Source organism: Podarcis liolepis (assembly GCF_965112155.1).
Source record: "Podarcis liolepis genome assembly, chromosome: 5".
NCBI lineage: Eukaryota > Metazoa > Chordata > Lepidosauria > Squamata > Lacertidae > Podarcis > Podarcis liolepis.
In genome coordinates, this window is record NC_139556.1 from 25,926,624 (window position 1) to 25,953,823 (window position 27,200).

The 27,200-nt window shown below is 43.7% G+C and overlaps 1 protein-coding gene across 8 annotated transcripts; it reads right to left on the minus strand.

The window, feature by feature from the left end:
* Window positions 1–508: 508 nt before the first annotated feature.
* On the minus strand, window positions 509–26,031 carry LRIT1 (leucine rich repeat, Ig-like and transmembrane domains 1). 8 transcript variants are annotated; one of them, XM_083502643.1, is made up of 5 exons: window positions 25,965–26,005; window positions 22,435–22,769; window positions 16,295–16,761; window positions 5,083–5,388; window positions 509–2,637 (listed from the first exon to the last, which is right to left on the minus strand). In XM_083502643.1, exons 2-5 carry the CDS (start codon window positions 22,554–22,556, stop codon window positions 1,637–1,639), a joined length of 1,896 nt encoding a protein of 631 aa, XP_083358769.1. In that variant the 5' UTR covers window positions 22,557–22,769; window positions 25,965–26,005; the 3' UTR covers window positions 509–1,636. The 8 variants fall into 8 exon arrangements, with proteins under 8 accessions (XP_083358769.1, XP_083358770.1, XP_083358768.1 ...); XM_083502644.1 differs by having other exon boundaries at window positions 22,435–22,685; window positions 25,961–26,004; XM_083502642.1 differs by lacking the exon at window positions 25,965–26,005 and adding an exon at window positions 25,108–25,377 and having other exon boundaries at window positions 22,435–22,685.
* Between the last annotated feature and the right edge of the window lie 1,169 nt (window positions 26,032–27,200).

A 27,200-nucleotide genomic window follows, 5' to 3' on the forward strand; every position in this document is an offset into this window, starting at 1 on the left:
GCTGCTAGAAAACTTAATTCAGTAGCAGATATAACTGCTAAATAGTACCGTATTTTTTGCTCTATAAGACTCACTTTTTCCCTCCTAAAAAGTAAGGGGAAATGTGTGTGCGTCTTACGGAGCAAATGCAGGCTGCGCAGCTATCCCAGAAGCCAGAACAGCAAGAGGGATTGCTGCTTTCACTGCGCAGCGATCCCTCTTGCTGTTCTGGCTTCTGAGATTCATAATATTTTTTTTCTCGTTTTTCTCCTCCAAAAACTAGGTGCGTCTTGTGGTCTGGTGCGTCTTATAGAGCAAAAAATATGGTATTTTGTTGATGTGGAGCAACAAAAGATGCAGCTCTTTGTCTTCCTCCCAGTCTAAGAGAATAATGAGACACCCAGTCCTTGAAGTCGCTTCTCTTTTAGGTCAGAAGAATGACTGTGAATCCGGACAGTAATTTAATTTTACCTTATCATTATCAAAAGCCATTTCTCTGCGTAGCATCCTAAAATAAATTTAGGAAACCATGTTTTAAATTATTTAATGTACTTCAAAACTGAGAATAGACAACACACCATAATATACACTTAACATTGTGACATATATGTACATGTATTCATGGAATGGGGTTTATTTTGCAGAAGGGAACCATAGGCCTAGACTGCTTGGGGGACATTCCCACTACCCATCCTTCTTCCTTCCAGGAAACCATGCATTAATTAGGAGCAGGAGTGGTGAGAGAATTTGGGACTAGATAGATACTTTAAGGCAGGGGGAGTCATCGTGGTTCCCTCCAGATGTTGTTGGACTGCAACTGCTTTGATTCACTGACCATTGGTCATGATAGAACTTGATGGAAGTTAGAGCCCAACAACATCTAGAGAGCATCACATTGTCTACCTTTGCTTTAAAGTATTCACCTAGATGAAGCCTTTGGTCATCATCTCTTGTGAGTCCTTGATAAATTGTCTCCTCCTTTACTTTGTATTTTAACAGGAGAATAGTTGTAACTAATTCCCTGAAGATGAGTGTTATTCTAAATGTGTTCACATTTCATTTTGTCCTTGATCAGACTTTTTGTACTTGATAATATTATAACATTTATTCTGCACCTGAGTCATTTCCCACATTTTCTTTCTATTTTTCTGTGATGGAGGTGTGTTCTTCCTTTTTGCATCATCTACCTGACAAAGACTCCAGTCATTCCCATAACAATCTGCTTCTTTGCATATAAATAAACCCACCCATCTTCCATCCTCTCAGCCTAAACATTTTCTCCCTTTCTGGAGTCCCAGGAAACTAGAATCCAGCCATCATCTGCTGGGTCCTAATAACCTACAATTTCCACTTCTATCCTCCTTCCTGCATGCCCCAACAGACAAAAATTAAAAATGAAATCTTCTCAGGGTAGATTCAATAAGTACTCCACTCAGTTCTGGACTGGATTGGCAGGGAAGAGATCTTAGCAAATGCACACATAGACTTTTCGTTGTTGAAGTGTGAGGGGAACACAGTCCAGGTAGAGCTGTCCATTGTTCTTTTGACAAATATATCGAGACAATACTTGCAACATGTGAGTCTTCAAAGTCATGCCATTTCTGCACTGTCCAATAGAAGTGTAAGCACAATCGCTTTGCACACTAACAGATCAATGTCAGCAAAAGTACTCATTCGGCTGTCCCTCTGCCTTTGGTACTGCTTCTGAGTCCACACTCGACCTGGCAGAGAGCAACCGATTGGATTCGTCAGGTGTGTGTCTAGTCAAGTATTCACCTTCCATTCCTTTGGCTTTGGCGCCTGGAGAGAGGCTTTCAAAGGTGACGTAAGAGTCCTGGATTTCCTTGGGTTTCCGGGTGAAGCATTTTTTGCAGCGCCGTTTCAGCGCCCCGCAACACACCACTAACGTCAGAGGGACGGCAATGACACAGGCCACGCTGATGACCACAACATTGATAAGTTTCTGGGTTCCACCTGCACTGGCTACTTCATCCGTGGAAAAGATGATGCACTGCTCTTTCCTGGGAATCAGCCCTTTCACACAGACACACACTATATATTTGGTCTTCGGCATCAAGTCATTGATAGTGATCTTGGTCTTACCTGGCTCCACATTGATTCTACGCATGTCCCTTTCTCCAAAGATCGCATAAAGGATGCTGAAGACGGTCGTGTTCTTGGCTTGAGGAGCTTTCCACGCCAAGGAGACACTGTGGTCGGTATCTCCTATGACTCTGACAGACCTCACAATGCGCTCTGGTTCCTGTTGGGCAGTAGGTGGACTCGCTAAGAGATTTCTTGGGTTGTTGATCACATTTAGTGCCTGATCTCGAAGTGCCAGGTTCCCTTCTGTGTTGGCACGAATGGACCGAGCACCCATGGTAGGGGAAGTTGACGTGGTGATCACGTACCTGGCTACCAAATTGTCGTTGTAAGCCGCTGCTTCCATCCCACTCACTCTTCCATTCCATGTCCCTTTTGAGTTTGTGGTGGGGTCATCTGTGCTTTCTGAGTCAGTGATGATAAGGGAGATGAAAGCTTCTGTTGCTCCCAGGAAGTTTTTTGCTTTGCATATATATTCTCCAGAATCAAGGTAAGAAACGACAGGCAAGCCTAGAATAGACCAGCTCATTCCATCACTGGAAATTTCTTGGTGCACTGGAAGGAAGAAACAGGATGAAATTCAGTAAAACGGACTGCTTAGATTCCATTCCCCCCTCTTTTAGATAATCATTTCATTACCTGAAAGTTATCATTGTTCTGATAACTTCCTTGGCTTTCTACTGAATTAGGACATTAGTTCATCTTTTTTATAAAAAAAAGAGTAAAGGACCCTTGGACAGTTAAGTCCAGTCAAAGGCTGATGCTGGCTTAGTCATGTGTGCTAAGTCCAATCAAAGGTGGCAATTGGGTTGCTGCTCACTTTCAGGCCAAGGGAGCCAGCGTTTGTCCACATACAGCTTTCTGGGTCATGTGGCCTGCTTCTGACACAATGGAACACCAGAGCACACGGAAACGCCATTTACCTTCCCACCACAGGGGTACCTATTTATCTACTTGCACTGGCATGCTTTCGAACTGCTAGGTTGGCAGGAGCTGGGACAGAGCAATGGGAACTCACCCCATCACAGGGACTTGAACCACCGACCTTCTTATCAGCAAGCCCAGAGGCTCAGTGGTTTAGACCACAGTGCCACCCGAGCCCTGCAGTTATCTTTACCTAGCCCATCTAGATCAGTGATGCATGTAATGAATGAAAGCAGCTCTCCTGAGTTTCAATCAGGAAGTACTTTGCATCCCTACCTGGCATTTTTGAGGAATGAACCTGGGACTTTCTACTTGCAAAGTGTGTATTCTTACTACTGAACTATGGCTGTTCCCTAAACATCAAAGTACATCAGATCAGAATAGATTTTACAGTGATGTCATTCTTAAGATGATAGCCCAGTTGAGACCAGAAGTGGTGCTCTGCTTGGTTGGACAAACTTCTATCTGCTCCGCCCTGAACACTTGAGCAAAAGTTGTAGACATTAGTCAAGTGAGCTTGGGAACAACCATAGCATGGCAAGAACATCCCTCTGCTTAAGAACAGCCTTGCAAACTAAAACCAGTGTGGTTCAGCAATCTTTTTCCAATAGCAGCCAGCCAAGATGCCTTTAGGAATCTCAGAAGAGGATGACAGCCACCTTCTGCCATTTGTCTCCAGAATCCAGTTACCTGATATATACCCCTCCCCCTGGACATGGAGGCTTCCCTTTAGTTACAATGGCTAACATCCATTGATAGACCCATTATCCATGCAGTTGTAGAATCCTTTTAAAAGCCATCTGTAAGCTAGTGTCCAAAAGTCAATTCACACTGTGTGAAGAAGTGCTTCCATTTATTCAGTTCCCAGTGAGTCCCAGTGTTAATAAAAAGACCATTCCTGCAACCATTCTTGGAGCACCATCATTTAATAAACCTCAACCATGTCCCACTGAAAATCCTCAGATGCTTTTGCCTTCCCTTAAAGGGAAAGTGCTCTGAATATATGACCATATCAGTTGCCGCTATTTATAGCAGGATTGGGGTACCTGTGCTGTGGTCCTCCAGGTGTTGTAAGACTCCTGTTACCAGCATGACAGTGGTCAGGGATGATAGGAGGTATAGCCCAACAACATCTAGATGGCCACAAGTTCCCCATCCCTAGTGTATTTCTAAAGAAGTCTAATTAGGGCCCCATGGTATCTTTTGACATAAGAACAGGATGCCTTTGCAGATGCAAGATGCTAATGCAATTTAAAGTATATCTTTGAACCATGACCTGAGCAGCAGGCTTGGACTGCAATCCTATACCCATTTACATGAGAATAATCACCATTAAATTAACAAGGTCTTATTTCTGAGTAGGCATGTACAGGATTGTAGCTGCATAGCTCAAGAAATCATCTGCCCTTGGAGCAGATTGTTTCTGCTGGCTTTAAATGCTGTTGTGCTGCTTATGTTGGTTTCTAGGCAGTGAACCACATCAATAGATTTTTAATGTCTCAATTAATGTTCCAATGGCTTAATTGAACATGGCTTGAACTTGATGCAAACTGCCCAAAGGACTTTGTTGAATGTTCTAACAAATTATTTAGCAGAACTAAAGGCAAAGGACCTCTGGATGGTTAAGCCCAGTCAAACTTGACTATGGGGTTGTGGCGCTCATCCCTCTTTCAAACTAAGAGAGCTGACGTTTGTCCACAGACAACTTTCCAGGACATGTGGCCAGCATGACTAAACTGCTTCTGGTGCAACAGAATCCGGTGACAGAAACCAGAATGCATGGAAATGCTGTTTACCTTCCTGCTGCAGTGGTACCTATTAATCTACTTGCACTGGCATGCTTTCGAACTGCTAGGTTGGCAGGAGCTGGAACAAAGCAACAGGAACTCACCCCCTCGCACGGATTCAAATCGCCGACCTTCTGATTGGCAAGCCCAAGAGGCTCAGTGGTTTAGACCACAGCGCCACCTCCGTCCCATTTACCTACTTAGCAGGATCCTTTAGGGACACCATACGATTACACTCTTCTTTACAAACCACAGTCACAGGGCCTGCAACCGAGAAAGGAAAATCTACCTGTGCCATTTAGAGGGTTTCCATCAGCCCTCCTCCAGCTTAGCTCAGGAATGGGCACTCCTGTGGTGCCGCAGCGCAGAAGCACAGTGCTTCCCAGTATGGTCCTCACTTTGGCGACGGATGTGTGCACGACGGGACTCTGACACTTCCGCAGCTCAACCTGGCTGAAGAAAACTCCAGCCAAGCTCCGGGGAGTGAAGCATTTCAGTCTGGATTCAATGAACGCTACGTTGGGGGACTGGAAATTGAGGAAGTGGACCATTTCGTAGAGGCTGCAGTCGCACGTCCAAGGATTGTCCTGCAAACCTGGGAAGAGAAGGAAGCGTGTGTCACTAGCCCAAAAATGGAAAACAGATAAGGTACCAACAAAAGAAGAATGGCATATTAAACTGTTAGAATATGTGGAGCTTGCAGGAATGACCACTGGAATAAGAAATGTAAATGATTAAAGATATAAGGAGGACTGGATATTGTTTACTGAATATATGAAAAAGTATTATAAGGAAACAATCTACCTAGCAGGATGGTAAGATCTGCAGCAGTGTAAGAAATAAATAAAGTTTATAAAAGTAGTTACAATAGATGGGGTGAACCAACAAAACATGGGGAAAAGAGATAAAAAAGGAACCATGGAAGGAGAGGAGAGGAAGTTGGCTAAGGAATGTTTTTTGGTCTATTTTTAGAAATTTTTAATTGCAACCTCTTTTTTATTTCAGAGATTCTTTTCTTACTGTGTTCTTTTTGTCCACATTTCGCTGACATGGAATTATACCAGAAATGCAAATAATTAAAATTATAAAAAGGAAGAGTCTGTTGGATCAGGTTTGAGGCCTATCTAGTCCAAAATCAGGTGCCTATGGGACTCCCACAAACAGGAGCAAGTGCAACAGCATTCTCCCTAAACTTACATGCAGTTACTTCTCTTAATTTATCATTTTTCCAATCTTATATTGAGTTTTCCACATTTCCACAGCAATCTGCTTTAAAAAAAAAATCCTCATCCAAATCACATTTTTGTGCAAATTTCTCCTGAGAAACACACTGGACTCAGCTACGTTAGTAAAGAAAAAGCACTTTATATGAGTTATAACGCTGTGACACCAGACGGCACTGTGAAGATCTTTTGCCAACAGGATTTCCCTTTACGAATTTTACAATGCGTTTAACTGCATGGCTTTTTTGATGTGTCTAGATCCAGCCACTGTTGAATGCAATCCTGCCTAATATACACATTTTTGCAAACCAATGTTCCCCAATATAGTGAATGCTATTTTCACCAAAATCTGCATCACACAAACACAGACAGACAGAGAGAGAGCACTAGCTTACGCTTATATGCATTTTTGCACACATTACATGACTGGAAAACTGCACTGCAAAAACTCAGAAAAGTGCCATTTTCAAAGGATGGCTGTGTTTGAGTTTGAATATTGTTTCAGAAAGTGCTTCAGAAAGCGAATTTCTCCTCCACCCTTAAGCATAGTAAATTATATACCCTAAAAAGGTATATACCGTATTTTTCATCCCATAGGACGCTCCGTCCCATAGGACACACCTAGTTTTTTTGGGGGGGAATAAAGGGGGGGAAATTTCCTTTATTTCCCCCCAAAAGCAGGTCGGGAAAACCGAACCAGGTCGAGGAACAGCGGGATGGCGGCGCTGTGCCTCCCTGCTGTCCCCCAAGCTTGTGGGGCTGGCCGATGTCTGCCCGGTGCTCTGCTTCAGTGGGCCCCGTCCGCCAGGCGGCAGGCTGCTATCCGCAGCGTGGGGAGCCCTGCGGGGAACTCCTGCAGGGCTCCCCACACTGCGGATGTATGCCCGGCGCGAGGGACGCTCTGCTTCAGGGCAACCCTCGCGCCGGGCGGCAGGCTGCTATCTGCAACGTGGGGAACCCTGCAGGGAACTCCTGCAGGGCTCCAACATGTTGCGGATGTCAGCCCGGCGCGAGGGGCGCCCTGAAGCAGAGCGCCCTGCCCGCCGGACGGCAGGCTGCTATCCACAGCATACGGAGCCCTGCGGGACCTCCCGCAGGGCTGCCTAGGCTGTGGATCTGTTCCCGAAGTGCCGGGCGCTCTGCTTTCAGGGTGCCCGACACTCCGGGAAGCAGGCTGCTATCCACAGCCTAGACATCCCTGCGGGACCTGCGGGATGTGTTCCTGAAGCGCCGGGTGCTCTGCTTTCAGTGCGCCCGGCGCTCCGGGAAGCAAGCTGCTATCTGCAGCCTAGACAGGATATCCGCAGCATGGGGATCCCTGCGGGGAACTCCTGCAAGGCTCCCCATGCTGCAGATGTCTGCCCAGCACGAGGGGCGCTCTGCTTCAGGGCGCCCTGCCCGCTGGGCGGCAGGCTGCTATCCGCAGCGTAGGGAGCCCTGCGGGACCTCCCGCAGGGCTGCCTAGGCTGCAGATGTGTTCCCGAAGTGCCGGGCGCTCTGCTTTCAGCACGCCCGGCGCTCCGGAAAGCAGGCTGCTATCCGCAGCCTAGACAGCCCTGCGGGAACTCCCACAGGGCTGCCTAGGCTGCGGATGTCTTCCTGAAGCCTGGAGAGTGTGCACCGACCCCTCTTGCTCTCCAAGCTTCAGCGAAAGCCTGCATTCACCCCATAGGATGCACCCAGATTTCCCCTTCATTGGAGGGGAAAAAGTGCGTCCTATAGGGCGAAAAATACGGTAGGTTCAATATTTAATATATTTAGATTTTGAAGAGTTTTCAACACACACACATTTTCTGTCCTTGATACAAACGCCTTGGGGTGCAAAAAATGTGCTTCAAAAATGTCCATCTCTGGAAGATGAGGAAGGTGAATCTTAGTAAGAGGATCTTCTGAATTGTATATTGTTGTTGTTATTCAGTCACATTTTTTCACTCAAGTGCCTCACAGTAACACAGTAAAGTAAAATAGCACGGATATCAAAAATCAGATAAACACACATAATAATACACAAAAACAAAAATATTCATCTGACAATATATTTAAGCAGAAAACATCCTCCCCACCCCACTTAAAAGATCACCACAACCAAGGCCACTAACATATCTAACTATTCTTCCTATTACCCTCCTATATGTTGGGATATGAGTACTACGCAGCTGCAAACTAGCTCAGTGTTTACATCACATGATGTGGCTAGTCCTGGGAAAGAATGTACCAGGCAGTTCACAGGGCGGTTCACAGAGATTTGTTCTGTGTGTAATATGAGACCTTCCTGTTGCGTATGTGAAAGAAGTCTTACAGAGTTGCTAGGAGGAGACTGAACAGATCGGACATGTTTTTGTACAGCTGTAAAGTCAGAAATAAACCGTAGAAATGTAATAGACTTTCTGACTATCTTCTTTCTCCTGCTGGTATGCAAGGAGAGAAGGGGGTGTGCATCTTCCACCCTGGGGGATGTCGCCTATCAAGATCTGCCTGGACTGCAGGGATGCCAGCCAGAGTAGATCACCGGTAAACAAGCCCCGGGAGCCAGGGAGAGGGGCCAGCCTCTCCCGGGGGGGCATGTTTTCCAACACTATACTCCAGCAACAGAATGTGCCCCGTCCCCATTCCTATTGCCAAAAATTACACATAGTTTAGTACCTTTTAAGTGCTAGCCAAAGGTACTTCTGTTTACCCAAGATCTTTGATAATATTCAGTTATGCAATTGTAATGTGATTATTTGTTCCTACTTTGGTTAAATGATTTATTTTCCCTATGATGTGATTTGAATGCCACCATGTGGCAGAAAGAGGGCACGAAACATCTAAAATGTTGCCATTTAGTGTATCTGTGTACTCTCTGGGTTCCTTAGCAGCAAACAGGATGCAACCACAACAAATCATTATCATTCTTCTTTAAACCTGGAGTAGGGTTGCCATACTTCAAACGGTGAAAATCCAGACAGAAATGTTATTGAGGTTTTTTTGGCAAAGTTGATGAGCTTTCTTTTCATTGTTTTGGGGTTTTTTGGCCAAAGTTGTTGAGCTATTTTGGGACTGGCCTAAGTTGTTGAGGTGTTTTTTTGGCAAGAAAGAAAATTTAGTGATTTTTAAATCTATTTTTATAGAAAATCGACATGAACCATCATAGGTCCAGATTTTCCCGGACATTTGGGTGATTTCCACCCAGACAGTACTGCCAACCACACTATTCTAGATATGTCCGGGAAAACTGGGATGTATGGTGATCCTAATCTGGAGTAACATAAGAATTTATACAAGGCATCAGGACTGTTGCTATTGAGACTCTTATGCCCCTTCCCTACCTTACCATACCATTGCTGGCTGGACTATTCCTTATCTGCATAACTGGGAAATAAAATTATCCTATGGTATTCTGTTCAATAATTTGTTGGTGCCCACCAAACCACCTTGACACAAACACATCATAAGAAGAGCCTCCCAAATCAGGGCAATGGCCTGTCTAGCAACCTTTTCCAATTGTTGTTGTTGTGGTGGTTGTTGTTATAGTATTTATATCCCACCCATCTGGCTGGGTTTCCTCAGCCACTCTCGGTGACTCCCAGCAGACCAGGTGGCGATGAGATGCCCACAAGCGGGAGCTGAGTGCAAAAGCATTATCCCCGCCTGTGATTCTAGCAAATGATACTCAGAGGCAAATTGCTTCCAACAGCATAGACAGAAAATAGTCGTTGTGGCAAGTAATAGCCGTATCCTCCACAATTTTTTCTAATCTTCTTTTAAAGCCATCTAAGATGGTGGCCTTCATTGCCCCTTGTGTGAGGAAATTTAAATGCTTATGCACTTTGCCTCTCCTGGATCTTCCAATACTCAACTTCCTGAGTTCTAGTATTATGAGAGAAAGGTCAAAACTTTCTCTCTACATTCCACATGTCCATGTGCACACACACTATCTTCCTCCTTCATATCATCATCATCATCATCACCTCATGTGGCTTTAATATATATATAATTTTTATTAAATTTTCTGTTTTACAACTTGGAATATTCATTTAGACAACCTTAAAATATCAATGACTTCCATTCTTCTCTTTCCATGGTTCATTTTGCATAGCATAAATCCCTGCATATTTTAGGTAAATAAACCATTCAGTATTCCATTATTACTTCCAGCAAAACTTATTTACACATCTGAATTTATCTTAATGCTGCCAACGTTTTCAAATGTACACAATTTCCCCCCATATATTCAATAAACGTTTTCCAATCTTCTTTAAACATTATGTTCTTCTTGTTCTCTTATTCTATAAGTTAGGTCTGCAAGCTGTGCATATTCCATCAGTTTAACGTCTTGCAAGTTTGTTTCCTTTTTCCTATGGGAAACCGTTTCAGTGCATTCCTATGGGAAACCGTGCTTCGCAAGACGAAAAAACTCGCAGAACGAATTAATTTCGTCTTGCGAGGCACCACTCTTTTATCCTTTTACAGGTCCACCACATATGAAAGAACATACCCTTGACCTCGTTGTGTCTCCAGCACTTATCTGATTCAGTCTTGTTCATCTTAGCAAGTCTACTCGGAGTTAAATACCATCTGTAAATCATTTTCAATGATTTCTCATGTGGCTTTTACTTGCTGCTGCTGTTTTAAACTGTCTGGGGTTTTTTTTATCTGCACGATTTTACTACTTCTTTTAACATCTTTGTCTGCTCCTGAGCAAGTTTATTGGAAAAGCAGTCTATAAATATCACGGGAGAGGAAGCAAAGATTGTCAAAAAGACTGCAGAGGGGGAAATGTGGCGAGCTTGCCTATTTGTTGAAATTACCCTAGTATGTTTCTGCTTTAATTTTTTAGGATAAAAATATCCAGTGCCGGATTCTAAATCTCTTTATGCTAGCCACATTTCTGCTGATTATCTTCATCACCCAGAGAAAGAATAGTTCAAGATCACAGCTTCTGTGATCCAAAAGACAGATATAGCCCAGAAAGCAGATCGCAATATTCTAGCTTCAGCTTGCAGTATGATGTGTTATTGTGTACCCATGTGGTCTGGTTGCCTTCTCCTGTTGCGTGCTTTGTAGCCTCAGGGGCAAAGTGATGTGTTTACAGCACCGACAGTCCCCTACATAGCCTCTAACCATTCTGAAAAGAGTGCTTTGAATTTGCTTCTGCATTCATTTGGTGCCCTTCTAATGGCCAATGCACACTTGATGCAAGTCTCTCTCCACAGATGTTGACCCTTGGAATTTCTCCAGGTCAAACGGAGGTTGATTCTGGCCATTCCTCCTTCTCTGCTTCACTCCTTGTTTCTGGTTCTAACCAGCCCTGATTCCTCACCCAAGATCATGAACGACTCTGATATTTGTGGGTAGAGGTTCGGCATGGCAAAGTCACAGCAATGGAAAGGATAACACAAAACCTCGGGGAAGGGTCGATGCTAAAGCACATGCTTTGCACTCAGAAAGCAAGTTCAGTCCCAAACATCTCCACATAAGGGCTGAGAGATATTCCTGTCTGAACCCTTGTTGAGCTATTGTCAGTCATGTACTGAGCTGGGTTACTGAGCTAGATTGATCAATGGCATAGCTGTCAACCTTCCCTTTTTTTGTGGGAAATTCCCTTATTCCAGCGCCATTTCCCGCTGCTTCCCGCTCCTATCCCAGATTGTTAGATATCCCGTAGACTGTCCCCAGGACAGGTGAGGCTGCTGATCCCTTATTTTCAAGGCTCCCCAGGACAGGTGAGGCTGCTGATCCCTTATTTTCAAATCTGAAAGTTGACAGCTATGATCAATGGCTTGATTCAGCGGCCTCATTCATATGTCACTATAAGCTAAACAATGTTATACTGGGACTGATCACACCCACTTTGTTCATCCCTGCATAATGCAGCAGCTAAGTGAAGATCTGGATTAGGGTGCCATCGGAACTCAGGACCATGGTTTTGACCATGGTTTTCAACCTTTTTGGGTCCATGGCTCCCTTGCCCAACTGCATTCTTTCTGTGGCACCCCTGTGGAGCTCTGGATCCCAGTTATGTCATCCTTTGCCTGCAGAGCTGGCAGCCTCTCACCCCTTTTCGAACACTCTTCCTTTTGGAGTGTTCCCTCTGCCTCCTCTGTTCTCCCTTTTCTGTGGGAGTCCTCTGGGCAGCCGAAGGTGCCGCCCCTGGTCTCTGAGCTACCCCCCTGCCCCAAATAGAGGTGCCTCCTCCCACTGCCCGAGAGGGGCCTGGGAAGCACCCCCTGGCAAGTCCCAGAGGCTCCATTCACCTGCTGAGCTTGTAGCCAGGGCTGCTGCAACAAACAGCCATGCAAGCCTTTGGGAGGCAGAGATGCAAGAGGGCATCAGAGGAAGGAAGGAACGAAGGAAGGAAGGAAGGAAGGAAGGAAGGAAGGAAGGAAGGAAGGACAGAGGCCAGTGTTGCCCGCGGCACCCCTGACCATCATTCAAGGCACCCCAGGGTGCCACAGCACACTGGTTGAAAACCACTGGTTGTTCCTTGATTACAGATTGTGATTCAGAAGAAAGACCTTTACTATGACACCAGGTTCAGAGGAAACACTCTGCTAAACCTTGGATTACCGTTCTGTGCTGAAAGGGCCAAGGAGGAGCAGATGGAAGAGAGCATTCTTGCATTGTCCCAGAAAGCTATAGTTTGGCTTACCATGATGTGCAAACAAGGAAAGGCAGCTTCCTGTGTCTTTATAAAAGAATCGTCCCCTAGTCTACAGATCATTCCATAAAATGCTGACTGTCAGGCTGTGCAGAAACACTTCGGCATGGAAATATCCCCATACCATTATGCCTGTGGTAAAGTCATGAAGGGTTACTGTACAATGTATCAAAGGATGCAAGCATGTTCTATATGCTTATCTACTATGCAGAGAATTCTTATATTCCTGCATTCCCTAAGATGACCTGCACCTTACGGTGTCTTCAAGGAAAGAAAAGATCAAGAAACGAAACAAGCAAAAACCAGTAAAAGTTAAATGCTTCTCTTTTTTTAGAGGTTTATGAGAAGTTGCTGCTCAGTGATGAAGGAAAGGCAGTGACAGAGGATATAAAGAATGCTGAATTATTAAGTGTCTACCATGCTTCAGACTTTACACACACACAAAGGAAAAAGGAGGCAGGGTATGTTATGCTGAGATATGTGGAAATGCTGAATAAATTAATGGCAAGAATGAGCTCTGATCAGGAAAACAAAGGAATGTGTCAATTTGCCAGTTTGACAATATGAATAAAATTCACGTTGGCAAGGCCTGTGGATTTTACTGCAGCCTCCTGAAAAAGCCAACCTGGTAAATTTCAGCACAAAGGTTGGTGTTTGGCAGCAACATTTTGCTGTGTTGCTAGCTTTTTCTGAGAAAAAAATGTTGATTTCCAATGCCTAAGAGATGGAGCTACAAATCAGGAAGGCCCCAGTTTGAATCTCACCTCTGTCATAAACTTGCCAGGTGGCCTCAGGCAAATCGCTCACTTTCAGCCTCGGTCTCCCCTGTCTGCAAGATGAGGAATAATCATATTTGCTTACATGACAGGACGTTGTTACCTTACAACTTGATAATGCATATGATGAAGCACTGAAAATTTGAAAGTGCTATATAAATGTTAAGCCTAGATGGAGGTCGGTGAATGGGCTGGTTGTGAATTGTGCTGAATGCTACCAGAGATCTTTCATAAACTAGACAATCACTTTGTGACAGATGGTTGCCTAGAGGTTAGTCCGTGCTATGAGTGTGGATGGCAGGAATGCTCGAGTGATGGTGAAATTTATATGTGCAAGAGTGCTAAGGATATCTTTGGGAGATGTTACTGTGTGAGGGCAGAGCAGATTCTATCTCCATTATTTTGTTTAGTGGCTAATAATGTTTCTACATGGAGTTTTCATTTCATTTTCTATATTTGATTTTACTTGATTTTTATGTTTAGGGAATATCTTGTCTCCCTGTTAATCATATTGCTTTAAATGCAGGTCTTTATTGTATCTTGTATTTGATTTTCATTTGCAATGTTTTCTTTTGACATTGTGTAATGTTGGAGCTGGGGAAGAAATGGAGGCAGTGAGAGATTTTACTTCCTTGGGCTCCATGATCACTGCAGATGGTGACAGCAGTCACAAAATTAAAAGATGCCTGCTTCTTGGGAGGAAAGCAATGACAAACCTAGACAGCATCTTAAAAAGCAGAGACATCACCTTGCTGACAAAGTTCCATATAGTTAAAGCTATGGTTTTCCCAGTAGTGATGTATGAAAGTGAAAGCTGGACCATAAAGAAAGCTGATTGCCGAAGAATTGATGCTTTTGAATTATGGTGCTGGAGGAGACTCTGGAGAGTCCCATGGACTGCAAGAAGATCAAACCTATCCATTCTTAAAGAAGACAGCCCTGAGTGCTCACTGGAAGGACAGTTCCTGAAGCTGAGGCTCCAATACTTTGGCCACCTCATGAGAAGAGAAGACTCCCTGGAAAAGACCCTGATGTTGGGAAAGATGGAGGGCACAAGAAGAAGGGGACGCCAGAGGACGAGATGGTTGGATAGTGTTCTCGAAGCTACCAGCATGAGTTTGACCAAGCTGTGGGAGGCAGTGGAAGACAGAAGTGCCTGGCGTGCTCTGGTCCATGGGGTCACCAAGAGTCGGACACGACTAAATGACTAAACAACAACAATGTTGGAGCCAGCACAATGAGTCCTGCCACCACAACAGGAGTTTCTCCACCTTTCCTTCCCCTGGGCCCCCAAGCCAGGAGGGAGTAGGAGGAGGGAAAAACTAGAATTAGCTGGCTCCACCTATTTTTGGCTCTGTCTCCATATACTGGCATCCTTGCTTTCTACCCCATTAATCCCATCTGGCTCTTCTGGTGTTGAAAAGTTCTGTTCAAACCTCTTCTGACAGATGGAAAGGGATCTCTCAGATCTCAGGCTGCTTCTCCAGCTTCTGTTGTTGTCTAAAGCCACAGTTTGGGTTTCTTGTGCTAGCAGCAGCCTTCAGATGACAGAAAACCTCAACAAATTGCAAACACTTTCAAGGACAGCCTAGGCATTCAATGCAACAATTACCGTGAGCAGCACCAGACAAGGAACCACGTAATGAAATTCAAAGTGTAAGCACATACTTAAGAGGTAGAAATGTTTGGAGGTTGCACTGAATGTTGTGCTGAAAATGAGTCAGCCATGTAATGTTGTCTCACAAAAAGTTGCTGTCATTTATGCTTGTGTTCACAGGAGCATCATGTAAAAGAAAGGATACTGCTGTTCAGCTCTGGAAAGACCTCATTCAATCGTGACATAATGTAATCAGCTATCTGGGACACTTGTAAAATCTCCTCTTTGGAGATCTTTCAGAGGTAGGTTTGGAAGCAACTATGGAAGTGGTCTTGGTAGTGCCACATCCATGGTAACAAAGATCAGGCCAAATATTGAAGAATTTTGTTAACACAGTGGGCATATCCATTGCATTAAAATATTTGTATTGATTTTTAATTGTATTTTAATTGCTTCTTTTTATTATTGTATATTATTGTACTAATGTTTGAAATCCATATAGATTTTTTAAATAACACAGCATGACAATTGCTAAACAATAGTTAGAAAAATCATTAAGTGGTCCGCCAAGACCCTCAACAATTTTCAAGTGGTCCAGGACAATGGGGGGGGTGAGAGTTTGGGAACCACTGGTATAGAGAGATTTCTTCCTTCAGGTAAAAAATATGCCTCAAGCATCAGAGGGGTGTAGGCTGGATCCAGTCAAAGTTAGTTGAGCTTAACTTCCACTGAAATTTTGAAGAGGACACATTAGTCATGACTTCCATCCCATTGATTTCAATGGAAGCTAAATTCCTAGTAACTTAGTCTGGATTAGGGATGGGTGTGGGATTCGATGCTGTTCATATTTAAAGGCAAACCCACCTCATTTTGCACACCCTGAAACCATACGTGAACCATACAGCCAACCTTCAAAATTGGCACTTCTCAAAATTTAACAAATCAGCTCTCCAACCAAGTAATGTGTATGGAGATGAATATGGTGAGATAAAGCAGGCATTAAGATGCAAATATTATTGACAATAATGTAGAATAATCACTTAGCAAATGTGTGTGTGTAAGGAGAAATTTGCATGAAAATGCTCGTGAATTTTGACGCGGATATTTGTTTTAAATCACCAACTGATATGGAAATGAGGAGAACTGCGGTTAAGACTGGAAAAATGAGAAAGTGAGAGAAATCAATCTAGCCCACTGAGGTATGGTCATAAATAATGTGAATAGTAGAGCTTTCCTTCATTCAGTTTCATCGTTAAACCTCTTACCTAAGATGATCTTAGAATTGTCATTGGGGAAGTATGGAACTGCTTGGAGGTTCGACCAGACCGCAATGAGTTCTTGAGGAAGCGTCACCAGTTTATTGCTCGAGATATCTAGGTAAGTGATGTTCCGGATGTACTGAGCAGCTTCAGCTGGGAGAGAGGCAAGTTCATTGTTGTGCAGATCCAGCAGCCTCAGCTGGGACATGCTCAGAAGGGCTTCCCAGGGGAAGGAGGTCAGAGCGTTCCCATCCAGCCTCAGCTCTTGCAATCGGCGGAGACCCCGGAAGTTAGTCACAGTGAGACTTGCCAAAGAGTTATAGGGCATCCACAAGAATTCCAGGTTGCGGAGGGAATGGAACGATTCCCCCGGGACTCTACGGATGGCTGTCTTTTCTATCCGGAGTTTAAATGTATCCGCGGGGAAGTTCACGGGTGTGAGAGTCATCTCTGGGTCATTGCAGAGAACTGCTCTGTTGGAACAAATGGATCGCTGAATGAACATTTCTCAAATTGAAACCCTTTAATCATCAGTTCATTTATATGCATTTTTAACCTTTTTAATTCCACACACACATTCTTACTCTAGAACTTTGTTCCATTTTATAAGAATAAATAAGTGGTACAGTCAAACCTCAGTTCTCAAACAGCTCCGTTTTTGAACCTTTCGGCTCCCAAACACTGAAAACCTAGAAGTAAATGCTCCATTTTTTTAACATTCCTCAGAACTCGAATGTCCGATGTGGCTTCCACTTAAGTGCAAGAAGCTCTTGGAACCAATCCAAATCTGCGCCTCGGTTGTTGAACATTTCGGAACGGATTACATTCAACATGCGAGGTTTGACTGTACAAATTTGCAAGCTATACATTACTTCTGCAAATCCCTGCTTGTGTCTGTTTGGCGTGCTTTTGATAGCCTTCCCTTTTCCCCAGTTATTTCTGTTTATCTTCTAAAGGCCACAGTATTGCAACGTTTTGTGGAGTCAGTACCTGTTGCATTATATGAATCATGCGAAGAAAGGTGTGTAAAGGCTATACCATCTATCCATCTACAGTGGTAGAGTCTTCTGTGAGACTTTCCTGGTCTTTCTATCTAAGATCATTTGATGAGAGGTGACATAAGTTGAACCTGGGAACTTCAACATGAAGAATATCACTTTAGACCTTGGGGAGAAGGAGAGAACTTCATTGCAGGACAAGGTCCTCAGCAAGGGGTTTAATGGCTCATTCTTTTGTATACTGCTAAAATGCCCGAGGGGGTGGACAAGAGAGGTTACTGGTCAAACGATCTGGTCAGATCTGGCCTGACATCCTTTTGTTAGCCTTTGAGTGACCACAGGACTTGGTTGTTTTGTGACACTCTCTCTCTCTATATATATGTGTGTGTGTGTGTGTGTGTGTGTGTGTGTGTGTGTGTGTATATATATATATATATACCGTATTTTTTGCACCATAACACTCACTTTTTTCCTCCTAGAAAGTAAGGGGAAATGTCTGTGCATGTTATGGAGGAAATGCCTATGGGTGGCATGCCTACGGATTTTCCTCCTCTAAAAACTACGTGCGTGTTATGGTCGGGTGCGTGTTATAGAGCGAAAAATACGGTAATTTTTATTAGTTTTCAATTACAATAATCCAATAATAAGTTCATTATAACAATGCCAAACTATAATACAATTACTAATACCAATCATGCAGATGCCAAATTATAAAATTTAGGTGGCCCCCTGCATGCTAGAATTTGTGGTTTGATTATTTACTTTATTTCTGTGTTCCAAAATCTTATTAATTTCAATTACACTCCAGTCAAAATAACAATCCCTTATACAACAACTACAATATTAATGACTTCCATTCGTATCGACACATTAAATGATTTCTAAATCTGCAGGTGAAGCACTCAAGCTATATCCTTATTCTTCCTGTGTGTGGCAATCGTTCTGACTGTAATGTTTCTTCCTGTCCTTGTAAAATATTATGTCTATCTTTTCCCAGTTGTTGCTGTTCTCCATCATGCATTGGGTGGAGAGTTTTTGTGACAAAGTAACATGGCTAAATCTTTGGGAAAACATAAGGGTAATTTTGGGGGTTCACGCCCAGTGTGAGCTGCATGTTTCTGGAGGACCTTGGCAAATGCTCCTATATCCTGTAATTACCTACAGAGCCAGGGTGGTGTAGTGGTTAAGAGCGGTAGACTCATAATCTGGTGAACTGGGTTCTCTTCCCCGCTCCTCCACATGCAGCTGCTGGGTGATCTTGGGCTAGTCACACTTCTCTGAAGTCTCTCAGCCTCACTCACCTCACAGAGTGTTTGTTGTGGGGGAGGAAGGGAAAGGAGATTGTTAGCCACTTTGAGACTCCTTAGGGCAGTAATAAAGTGGGATATCAAATCCAAACTCTTCTTCTACTACTACTCGCTTCCCCTCCATCTCTGCCCTCCAAAGGGGTCACATGAGTGGGCAGGCAGTGGCAACTGCAGCTCCTTCTACTCATTTCCATTGTTTGCTGATGTTCTCGCCCTTGGCCAGAGAGGTTGGGTAGTTGGCAATGGCAACAGCACCACCTGGCTCTGGTGGCCACCAGTGCCCTTCCCCAAACTGGGGGTCTCAGCAGATGCCCAATGGTGCTGACTAATCATGCCGGTCCTAGCATAACTCAATGGTAAGCACTTTTCAACCCCATGACTTTCAAAGAGAGGTGTTTGAAACCTAATGCTAATTGTGTTGAAACCAGGGTGTGATCTGAAGGCATGTGTGGGCACCACCTTGCTGGAGCTAAGCAGCTCTGGGTCTGTTCCCTAGTGCCTGCAGAGGTGAATGCTTGGGAACCACATACTGTAGGCCACCACTTTGATGAAAGGGAGATGGGCTATAAAGGATACAAAAATAATGGAACTACTTGGGAGTCACTCCTATTGAAATCCAAGTGACTATGCTTAGGATCGCAGCCTAATGCAGATCTTTAACACACCAAAATCAACAGAAGCATAAAGTAGCATAAAATTGGCTAGTTGTTGCCTCTTGTTCCTACAGTAGTAGAATTTCTGAAGAATTCTGTTTTCCCAGGCATTTAATGGTGGAAAGATACTGTTCCTGGCAACATGGACATTTTTCGTTGTACGAATATGTGACTTGATATTGGTTTCAGATTTTTAAAATTGCATTGTGTCATTGTTTGCTGCTGGAGATACATTGGGAGGAAGGGTGAGCCAGAAATGCAATTAATAAAATAAAATAAAAATCCTTGAACATGTCTAAATTCATGGAACCCCTTCCACACCCATTTCATGTCTGCCAAAGGACTCCTGTACACCACAGAGAATTCTGGGATGCATTCTAGGATACATACTGAGCTCATGCAGGGCATTGGCCACATCTTGTATTATGCAGAGTGACAGCACACTTTGTAATAAATTTAACCGTCCTCTGCAGCTGCCCATTGCAGGGATGAGCAGCCTGTGGCCCTCTAAATGTTTCAGACTACAACTCCCATCAGCCCTATCCCACATGCAGGGCCAGCCCAACACATTTTGGCACCTGAGGTGAACCACAAAATGGCGCTCCTCTCCCTGCCAGGGAAAAAGGAGTCGATGAAGAGTTACATCAGGATCTACTGCCCCTGTGGATCCTGCCACCTGAGGAGGTCACCTCACCTTGCCCCTTGGGTGGGCCGGCCCAGTCCATATGGTTAGTAGCCTGGGATTATAGGAGTTGGAGTCCAACAACATCTGAATAATCCAATAAGATTCATAGCTGTTTATTATACCAGGTAAAAAGCTTGTGACACCTCTATATAAGTATTATGCCAATAATGTACTCAAAATATTTTTATCCTGTCTTTCCAAAGTACTCAAGTCGTGAAAGCCAGTCTCCAGTGTTCCAAGAATGACCTTCCAAGAAGCAGAATCCAGCATGGCTATTTGTGCAAGTAGATGATGAATTTCAGTGGCCAGGTCCACCCAGGTTGAGATGGGAGATGTAAATGAGATTCAGTTCACGTTCAAGGTGAACCTACCAGATACTTTCCAAAACAATCTGAAATCTGAAACAAAGCCATCTTGCGGAATTTTCACTTCTCCAAACTTTGCAATGTAGTTCTCCGGTCATGTAATGCATATAAAAATCCATATATTGGGGGCAATCATGCATATAAATACATGCATTTGTAAAGATGATGTACAAAAAATACATTGTATTAGATGAAATTGCTTTACAAAATTGTTTATATTTGGCAAAATTGCATAAACAGACATATATCTGAAGAGAAATCTGCTCTGGAATGCTGATGAATTTTTTGTGAGAACTTAGAAAAATAATTGCAAGCTGATGTGGAAATGTGGAGAAATGAACTTAAGAATGGAGAAATAAGAAACTGAGAAAAACTGAAATCTGCCCATCTCTCCTAACTAGAGGAAGGGAGCAGGCCTCAATTGCTTCTGCTTCTTTCGTCCATATAAGTGAAACATCACCATTCAGTCCTACAGAGAGAAAAATGAAGTGCTTTACTTGGCAATGCTGCTGCCCTAAATGTGAGCTTTTCAGTATGGAACAGAAATCACTTCAAGGTTCATATAGAAATTGCTCAGCTTGGAAGGATCTGCCCTAATGTCTTGCGCTGAGACATGTTACTATAAGTAAAATCGCCCTGATAAAATTCATGTCCGCCTTCCTCTTTAAACTCTTAGGGCAGCTTGCTCCATTGCCTAATTGCTTTGAATATTTCTAACTAGATTAGTCTAGATTATATTCTAACACCCCAGAGCATTGATCATTCTATAAGGAGTCGTGGGATCTGCACGGTAATTAGAAATAACTCTCCTTCTGTTCCTAAAATGGTAACCAAAGAATGTTTACTAGCGCCATTGGCTTATATGTAAGAATGGATGATATTACTCTCACAGCAATCAAAATGCTTTTTTTCCCAATTGAGCATCCAAATATTCATATTACGTGCTACAATAATCAATCGTTCATTTCTTTCAGCTTAATTGTTCAACAGGAAACCTGTTGCGCGCACTGTATATCCATGCGCAATTGCACATGGCATGTATAGATGTGGAGGCTACAAATGTGAGCTGCCTGCAACACCACTGGCACACTCCAGGCAACCTTAGGCAAAGCGTTATTTCTCAGGCTAAAAAACTTAGTCTGTAATGTGGAGATAATTCCGACCAGTGTTACTGGGTTGCTATAAGAACAGCCAGGGCAATATATGCAAAGTATTTTCGGCGGAGATCAAAAGGCACTATATGAGTCCTGAGTATTACATTTTATTTTACATGTTATTAATTCCTGCATATGGTACTAGAGAAGCTCAATTTTAGTGCCCCTTTCGCCTAACATTGTACCAGTGTTAATTATATTGCTTCTGCCTTTGGTATAAAGAAGATCAACAAGTGCTTGTAAAATTAAATAAACAAAACAAGCTCACTTCCCTACAAATCTCATTGGCTGCCTGTTCAGGCGGGCTCATTGTAGGCACATATTGTTCCACGCTTGCAAGCATTTTACATAATACTTTGAATGAGCATCTCTGTCGCCATGATCAACATGTATGCCCTTGAAAAAATGGAAACATCTGTTGCTGCTTTTCTTTAACAAAACAAAACAAAAAACACCAAATCGAGAAAAAAAATCCTTAAACAGAGTAAGCTTCATATCTTAGCTAGTTTCAGGAACAAGAATTCAGCTGGAAGGTTGGAAGCAACATAAAATATATAGGTACTGTTGTTGTCTGGTTTTTTTGGTTTTTTAAAAATGAAAGGTCCAGGGTTATGTTTTATTTGTTGGTCCAACATGGTGATGAAAACCATTTCCCTGCACATATATTTTCCAAAAGCTCAATTTTAGTGCCCCTTTTGCCTAACATTGTACCAATGTTAATTATATTGCTTCTGCCTTTGGCATACAGAAGATCAGCAAATGACATCTCTGAAATCAGATTACAGTCTGCTCTGGAGCTAATCCGACTGTGCAGAAAGCTGTAGTACAAAGTGATTGGGAAAATAACATTTGCAACAAAGAGCCATGGAGTGACCCACGTCTACTTGGGGGGGGGCGGTTCTGCTCAGGCAATGCGCTAACCTCTACTCACGAAACAACGCTTCAAAGCCCACCGAGGAATAAAATAAACAGTTGCCAACGTACCTTGCTTTCGTCCCTTCGTTGATACTGTGGAAAGCGCAGCTACATTGGGAAGGGCAGGAGGCGAGAGCCAAGGGCAGCCCCCCAAACACAAGGCAACACACTAAGCCCACCATGAGCCACATTGCGACCTGGGCATGAGAACGGCACCAGGGTGCTAGACAAAGTGGAAGAGGGTTTTCTCTATTGTTTTATCCATGGGACTGGCCACATCTTGTTAACTCGCCGTCGTTTTCTGCCGCGCAGTGATCTTCCTGCCCGTGCCGAAGCCATCAGATAAAAACGGATAGGCAGGGGATTAAGGATGGAGTTATTTTCATGTAGGTGCTTATTGCTTCCTGGAAACACACACACAGAGAGAGAGAGAAAGAGGGAGGGAGGGGGAGAGAGGTTTCTTTCTTCCCTCACTACACAGTTTCAAAGCAAAGTTCCTAAAGATGAGCAGCTTTTTGATTATGGAACAAAAATTATCCTTTTCACTATCCAGACAGCAATATTTTAACAATCTGGGGGATTGGGTCTTCTGGAGCGACTTCTCTCTGTGTTAAATATTTCACATGGATGAATGGATTGGAGTCGTGCTGTGGGTAGGAAATGTGGAAACCTTTATGTTGATTTTAATAATATTGTTCTCTCTCTCTCTCTCTCTCTCTCTCTCTCTCTCTCACACACACACACACACACACACACACACACACACACACGTCTTCCCTGAACTGAAGAGAGAGAGATTCAGTGGTACAGCAACAGCCTGGTCTGAATCTCAGCCAAATGGAGGAAGACTTTTCACACGAATGAGTAGCTCAGGTATGAGTCGTGACCTGCAAGGCAGAAAATCTCTGCCTCAGACCTCCTCTACGCCACAAGCTCAGGAGCTTGCCTCAGCCAGCCCACTGTTCTCAGCTTGAGCACCTCCCCTAGAACCAGCAATAAGGAGATAATAATATGGGCCTATCTTCCAGGGTTATAAGGCAGGGTTGCTATATTTTGAAGAGCAAAAAAGAGGAGACGTTCTACCTTTAATTATGGATCACTATGACAACTCTCATTTTGAATACTACTATATGTTGGCTATAGAAGCTCTGATATATTGCTAGTAGCAATGTTCTTAACTTTCAGCAACATAATAATAATAATAATAATACATATTGCTCCCTCACTTGCCACATGAAAGTATTTGGGCTCATGTTCGCATCTTTGTGAACATAAGTGTGCACAAAACAGTTTATTAAACTGTTTAACATGTACATATGGACTCTCCTTAATGGCAAGGGGATGTTAGCTCTTGTCCTCCCAGACTCCTTCTCCAAGATTTTGTAGCTGAGCCAGTGTCCTTTTAGTTCAGCTACAAGGGATTTATACAGTATGTAGCTAGTTTAAGATGCTGCTCTGTTGTGATTCTCTGCTGCTTAGCCAGGTGCCTTAGATCTAATGCACTAGAAATAATTATTTGGTTACTATAAACAAAACTAACTAACCAACCCCCCTGGACATTTTTTCAAATTTTAAAAATCCTCCCAGGCAGAAATTTTAATCCTGGAAAGGAAGCTGTGTCCTGGAAAAAGAGGTCATATGGCAACCTGAATATGTGCAAATATTTTACAAGTGCTACAAATGCCAAATATCACTTTAAATGCTTAGTAGATTACGACTCCTATTGATGAGTTAGAGCAGAAAAACTGCAGAAATAACAGGAAGAGGAACAGGTCCATAAGAAATGGGAAAGTATGTATGTATGTATTTATTTCATTTATCATTATATCCGTATAGTTATGTCTGTATAGTTAAAGCTATGGTTTTCCCAGTAGTGATATATGGAAGTGAGAGCTGGACCATAAAGAAGGCTGACTACCGAAGAACTGATGCTTTTGAATTATGGTACTGGAGGAGACTCTTGAGAGTCCCATGGACTGCAAGAAGATCAACCTATCCATTCTGAAGGAAATCAGCTCTGAGTGCTCACTGGAAGGACAGATAATGAAGCTGAGGCTCCAGTACTTTGGCCACCTCATGAGAAGAGAAGGCTCCTTGGAAAAGACCCTGACGTTGGGAAAGATGGAGGGCACAAGAAGAAGTGGATGACAGAGGACGAGATGGTTGAACAGCGTTCTCGAAGCTACCAACATGAGTTTGACCAAACTGCAGGAGGCAGTGGAAGAGAGGAGTGCCTGGCGTGCTCTGGTCCATAGAGTCACGAAGAGTCGGACACGACTAAACAACAACAACAACAGATTACACAGTGAATCCATGGATTGAGCAGCCACTGGGTTTATTTCAGGCAAACACACTGAGCTGCACTGGCTGTATATTGTGGCCTACCTGGTGCTAGAAAGACTTGTTTTCACAAAGGCAAGAAACAGAGGGTTTGTTCAGCCTGGTGGATGACTGTACATGTTTGGTGGTGCAGGCCTTGCACCACCAGCCCAGTTACAAATATGACAGCATCCACACCTGTTCCTATAAGGAGCTGACACCACAAAAGTGTTTCGTCAATTTTGTATATGCCACCATTCTTGTCAAAGACACCCCAGGGTGTGAAAAGTAGATAAACGTTTATTTATTATTCGTTGCTTTCTTTTATTTCATAAATTTATACACCACTTGATTGTTAAACAAAAAAAACCCCATCAAATCTCAGGTGCCACCCACCTGGTTGATCTCCCTCCTTCCCCTTACCGGGTGGTGCTGGCAGCAGCGGCAACAGCTCTTGCACCTTTTCCTCGTTTTTCTCAAAATGTTTTGCAGAGTGGGCACCAAACACTCATTCCTGCAATCTTCATTTCCCAGAGTGCCTCGGACGTCAGCTGCCACTTGGTTTCCCTCCAAGGGAGATCTGGACCGCCATCCCATAGTCAGCCCTAGCGGCACCATTTTCTACCAGGGAACATACATGTGAAATAGGGGACAAAGTGCCAATGTGATAAAGTCCCTGCACTGGAAGAAGGAAGAAGGAAGAAGGAGGCAGGGGCAGGGGCAGAGGCAGAGGAGTGCGGGGGGAGCGCACCGCCCCCGGCAGCACGGTCCCAGTGGGGTGCCATTGCAGCTGTCCCCCGCCCACGCTGGGCACCACGCCCCACAGGCGGCATGCCATGCCCCTGCGGGCAGCACGCCACGCCATAGCTGTCAACTTTCCCCTTTCTTTAAGAGAAATTCCCTTATTCCGAATAGGATTAAGAAAAGGGGAAAGTTGACAGCTATGCGCCATGCTCCCAGGACATCCACCACACCCCTGTGGGCAGTGCACCATGCCACCAGGACACATGCCAGCCCCGCCCCCGCCTGCTCTCCCCCCCCCCCCGTGCTGGAGCATGAAGCTCCACCACTGTGCAGGGAAGGGATGGGTGTGCAAGAGAGAGAGAGAAGCTTTGTAAAGGTAGATATTTTTATCCTCAGATTGTTGGGGGGAGAGGTATCTGAGCCTGAAATAAATGATTTTGCCCATGATTATTGAGTTTTCCAGACTCCTAATCAATATAATCAATTATATATTCATCCACACCCATACTCTACACCTAAACCATTATTATACCAACAGTTGTGGCTTTCTCCCAAAGAATCCTGAAAGCTGTAACTCCTGTTCTCCTTCAGAGTTAAAATTCCTAGAGTGGTATAACCATCCCTCTCCCCAGAGAACTCTGGGAACTGAAGTTCTGTGTGGGGAATAGGGGTCGCCTAGCAACTCACCTAGCATCATTAACAAACCACAGCTCCCAGGATTCTTTGGGCAAAGCCATTACTGCTTAAAGTGGTATGATGCTGCCTCAAAAGTACAGTGCAGAGGTGACCTGAGATATTCTCTCAGATTTATTTTTTCAGGTTCTGTCTATACAGTGGTACCTCAGGTTAAGAACTTAATTCGTTCCAGAGGTCCGTTCTTAACCTGAAACTGTTCTTAACCTGAGGTACCACTTTAGCTAATGGGGCCTCCCGCTGCCACTGCGCTGCCGGAGCACAATTTCTGTTCTCATCCTGAAGCAAAGTTCTTAACCCAAGGAACTATTTCTGGGTTAGCAGCGTCTGTAACCTGAAGTGTCTGTAACCTGAGGTACCACTGTAAATGGTTGGAAATGTTCCCTAACCCTTGGAGAATATTTGGCAAAATGCCCCTCAGCTTCCCCACCCATTAGTAGGATGGGGAAGTTTTGAGCACAACTGTGCATCTAGCCCAATATATTTTAAAATGATGGAAGGAAGCAATGGACTTTCCCCGTTCTTCTTCTTCTCCTCCTCCTCCTCCTTCCTTTGCCTATTAGTTCATACTGGTGAATGAAGGAAGTAACTATATACTGTAGTCCCATTCAGTCAAGGTGCCTTTAAAAAAGTATATTAAATTTTCTGATAATTTTCTTTTTCAACACCCTTCTCTACTCAGCTGAAGAATTCTGCTCCTACCCCAAGAATATTTACTAAAATGGCTACCTCTATTTTGCCTCCTACAAACAAGGAGAATAATTTTAGGAGGCCATCATCTCTCCATAATGCACTTTTACCATAATGCAGCAACACAGCAGGGCCCCTAAGCAGGGCGGGGCGGGGGGGGGGAGAACCACACAGAATAAATATACTCTGGACACTAAATACACTCTGAATTTGTGACACTGGTTCAGCCATGATTGCTATTTTACATGCTTACAAAAGCAATAGACACACACTTGTTTAAACAGAAAATCTGTATAAATAAACTACCAGCAGCAACAATATCTTTTTACATTTCCTTAGACGATTTGAAAGCGGGCACTTTGCAGCCAGCTGCTCAGGCAATTTCATTA

Excerpts from the sequence above, each read along its gene's own strand:
- LRIT1 (XM_083502643.1), bottom strand. The coding sequence starts at position 22,556 with ATGTGGCTCATGGTGGGCTTAGTGTGTTGCCTTGTGTTTGGGGGGCTG. Across the intron at positions 16,762-22,434 it reads AACGAAGGGACGAAAGCAAG|AGCAGTTCTCTGCAATGACC; the intron begins GTACGTTGGCAA and ends TTGTTCCAACAG. Across the intron at positions 2,638-5,082 it reads AAACCCTCTAAATGGCACAG|TGCACCAAGAAATTTCCAGT; the intron begins GTAGATTTTCCT and ends TCTTCCTTCCAG.